The sequence below is a fragment of the Parasteatoda tepidariorum genome, chromosome 3 (genome assembly GCF_043381705.1).
Source record: "Parasteatoda tepidariorum isolate YZ-2023 chromosome 3, CAS_Ptep_4.0, whole genome shotgun sequence".
Classification (NCBI taxonomy): Eukaryota; Metazoa; Arthropoda; class Arachnida; order Araneae; family Theridiidae; genus Parasteatoda; species Parasteatoda tepidariorum.
This window is the reverse complement of record NC_092206.1, coordinates 79,685,457-79,689,313: the sequence shown is the minus strand read 5'-3', so window position 1 is coordinate 79,689,313 and position 3,857 is coordinate 79,685,457. Positions and strand designations below refer to the sequence as shown.

The 3,857-nt window shown below is 31.5% G+C and overlaps 1 protein-coding gene across 1 annotated transcript; it reads left to right on the top strand.

The window, feature by feature from the left end:
• Nucleotides 1-2,047: 2,047 nt before the first annotated feature.
• LOC107436393 (amiloride-sensitive sodium channel subunit gamma-2-like) lies at nucleotides 2,048-3,256 on the top strand. Its single transcript, XM_016048105.2, has one exon. It carries the CDS (start codon nucleotides 2,048-2,050, stop codon nucleotides 3,254-3,256), a length of 1,209 nt encoding a protein of 402 aa, XP_015903591.2.
• Nucleotides 3,257-3,857: the final 601 nt, after the last annotated feature.

The window sequence follows — 3,857 nt, the reverse complement described above, 5'->3', positions numbered from 1 at the left end:
TTCATATATATTACTATTTATAAAGCAGTGTTACCCAAAAGGTGTACTGCTGAACCCCAGGGTTTCGCAGGAATGTAATAAGGGTTGTATCTGACGTTAAACCTAATTTTAACACTGATGAACAATTAAAAATTTCTCACTTTCAAAACAATGATCAGTATTTGGTTAACATGAAATCGAAATTGCAGATGAACTTAATTGATAAAGTCGGAGTTCCACGAAACGTAAGTAGATTATTAAGGGTTCCATGGCCAAAAGATATTGGGAACCACAGTTGCAATGTATTTTAGCTTGGTAGATAAGGAGAAAAGATGATATTATTAAAACAAAGAGAGAGAAACCTAAATAATCTACTCGAACAAATAATGTTAATTTATAATTCTAATAATATAATATAAATAATACAATAAACTTGATTATAGTAACTAGTTATTAAACAGTTTAACCCTTTAATGGGCCCTTTATTTCTAGTAAAGGTAAATTAAAGTATTTTTGGAATTGAAATTGTTTTAAAAACAGTAACTGATATAAAAAAAAAAACTCATTTAGTTTATAAAAATACCATGTTTTTGGTGGTAAATATATTTAACATGACCTATTAGGAATTTACTGACTTTTATTTTTCTTTATTTATAAAATAAATTCCTTAAATGCTACAAACTTCAAAAGAAATTATGTATTTTATAATTTTATACGTTTTCTAAAAGTGACAAATGGTTACCAATTTTATTCAAACTCACTTCAAGAAAGCGGAAGTTATTGAAAAATGGAAACCAAAATTAAAAGTGGTAAAACGTGGTGGTAAGATACTTACCACGGCCTTCAAAAGGGTTAACAAATTTACTTCATTAACAGGAAATTAATAAAAGAAAAGTTTATATTCAGTACTAGAGATACATATTTAAAACGAATCGTATAGACAATATTTTAAGGTAACTAGTCAAAAAAGTTTCAAAAGCTCAATACATTTTTTCAATAAAAAGAATTATATAAACCTATTCTATAAACAAAGCAAATTCTCCGCAAAATAAATGAAAACCGCAGAGGGAGAACAGTTTATGTCCATAAAAACTGTGATACGGAGAAAAAACTATTTTGCACAAAGAAAATAAGGGTTTTTTCCATTTTCACTCCGTAATAACTCTCGGAGAAAACCGATTTTTCACATTATTGATTTGCCAACAGTAAGTAATCCTCAAAATAGAATATATGGCAATCAAATTGATTTAGAGCATTTTTGAGAAAGCAGCACTAAAACAGTTGTTTCCTCTTGATATTCAAACGTGATAATAATCTACTATTTCAAGACGTTCAAAAGGTTAATAGGTAATCGAACATTAATTTGATAATTAAAAAATAATTTAACCAAAAAATGGAAGAAAAATTTAACTTTGCAAATATATTAAAAACAGAGACTTAAAAAAAATTCTAAGCTAACGTGTAGACAGATAAAAAATTTTTTCACACCTATTGCAAATGGCGGTCTCCGAGTAAAAACAAAGCTCCAAATTTGAAATATTTTTCAGCCTGTTCTATTTTTTGGAATAAAATAAAATGTGGTAAAAATACGATTAGAAAGAACATTATGCATAGTAATTAATAAAGCATAATATAAAGTGGAATAGACAGATAGATTAGAAATAGCTTTTTTTTTGTTGCTTTTTTTTTTTTTTTTAGACGAATGTGAAAAGACGAGTTGGGACGAAAGTCTATTATGGATCCCGCGTATTAACAGAGATCTAAATTTTGAAATATCGTTTGGATTCTACAGAAATTTCTCGGATTAATAAAAAATGCGGAATATAATTCTGAAACATATTAGGATGAACAACTATTAGAAAAAATTCTTAAGAAACTAAGAATAGAAAATTGAATCGCATTGTTGTTCAAAAGTTAATTACGGAAGTTTGTTGTATCTTACCTGGAGGCTGAAAGAGAAGGTCATAGAATTAAATAATTCTCTAATTGTTTTTAATCCTTTTTATTGTTCTAGGTGTCTTCATTTGAAAACAATGTGAAACGTAAATAAGTTTGCTTTTTAAAGAAAATGGAAGCGCTTTCACCTGAAAAAGGCACAGAGCAGGAAAATCTTGAATCTGCAGTCTTATTCGGGAACTCATCCGTTTATGCCATAGCGCAGGTTGGAAAATCAAAAAATACACTTCGTAAAGTCTTTTGGATTATTTTTCTGTTCATGGCGCTTCTCGTTTGCATTCACCAACTTTATCCCTTTATAGTTGTATATTCACAATATGATGTTATCATTGATTTTCAAGTTGAACATAAGTGGAGCTTAGAATTTCCTGCAGTAACTGTTTGCAACTTGAATCGAATGAAAAAGAAATATATTAGGTGCTTGAAAACAAATAAACGAATGGACGTTTGTACGAGTGGGGCCGGAGCGGACAGCAGCAATGAATTCACTCTGTCTGAACGAAATACAATAACATCATGCAAAGCTCTCTTGTATGGAAATAGCAACATCTCGGATGACTCAGCACTTCCATTTTTGACAAGATATTCTCTTTTGGATAAAGAAAAGCGTAAATCAATAGGAGAGCAAGCCATTCGCTTCATACGTAGCTGCACGATAAATGGAGCAATTTGCTCTGTGGAAGAATTTTCGTTCGTGCAAAGTTTTCGCCATGGTAACTGCTATACTTTTAACAAACGAAAGAAAACAGATGTGAATCCCCTTGTGGCTTCAATGAATAAACTTAATTTAGGTTTGGAGCTAGTTTTGGATTTACATCTTAAACAATACATGACAGAAACGCAAGCAATTGGAGCAAAGATATTAATACATCATCCGAAAGATGAACCAAATATTGAAGAAGAAGGGATTACAATTAGTCCAGGATTCGAAACTTCAATAAGTATGTCAAAAATGCAGATCTTAAGACTACCATATCCTTTTAGAGATCAGTGTATTCATTATGAACTTGATGATAAATATCCTTTCTGCAACCAACAGGACTGCGTCAGAAGTTGCATACAAAATTTTAATAAACTGGCATGTGGATGCACAGATCCAACTATACCGAAAGCAGATGATGCAAAACTTTGCAATATTTCCAATGCCACAGATGTTTGTTGTCTTGATAAGGTTTTGGAAGATCTAACCACAGACAAATTTACTTGTGACTGCCCATTTCCTTGCCACTCTGTTGATTACGATATCAAACTTTCCTATGNTGGGTTATTTTTCTGTTCATGGCGCTTCTCGTTTGTATTCACCAACTTTATCCCTTTATAGTTGTATATTCACAATATGATGTTATCATCGATTTTCAAGTTGAACATAAGTGGAGCTTAGAATTTCCTGCAGTAACTGTTTGCAATTTGAATCGAATGAAAAAGCGATATATTAGGTGCTTGAAACCAAATAAACCAATGGACGTTTGTATGAATGGGGCGGGAGCGAATCACTATAGACTCACTCTGTCTGAAAGAAATACAATAACATCATGCAAAGCTCTCTTGTATGGATATAGCAATATCTCGGATGACTCAGGACTTCCATTTATGACAAGATATTCTCTTTTGGATAAAGAAAAGCGTAAATCAATAGGAGAGCAAGCCAGTAGCTTCATACGTAGCTGCACGATAAATGGCACAATTTGCTCTATTGAAGAATTTTCTTTCGTGCAAAGTTTCCGCCATGGTAATTGCTATACTTTTAACAAACGAAAGAAAAATGATTTGAATCCCTTTGTGTCTTCAATGAATAAACTTAATTTAGGTTTGGAGCTAGTTTTGGATTTGCATCTTAAACAATATATGAGAGAAACGCAAGCAATTGGAGCAAAGATATTAATACATCATCCAAAAGATGAACCAAATATAGAGGAAGAAGG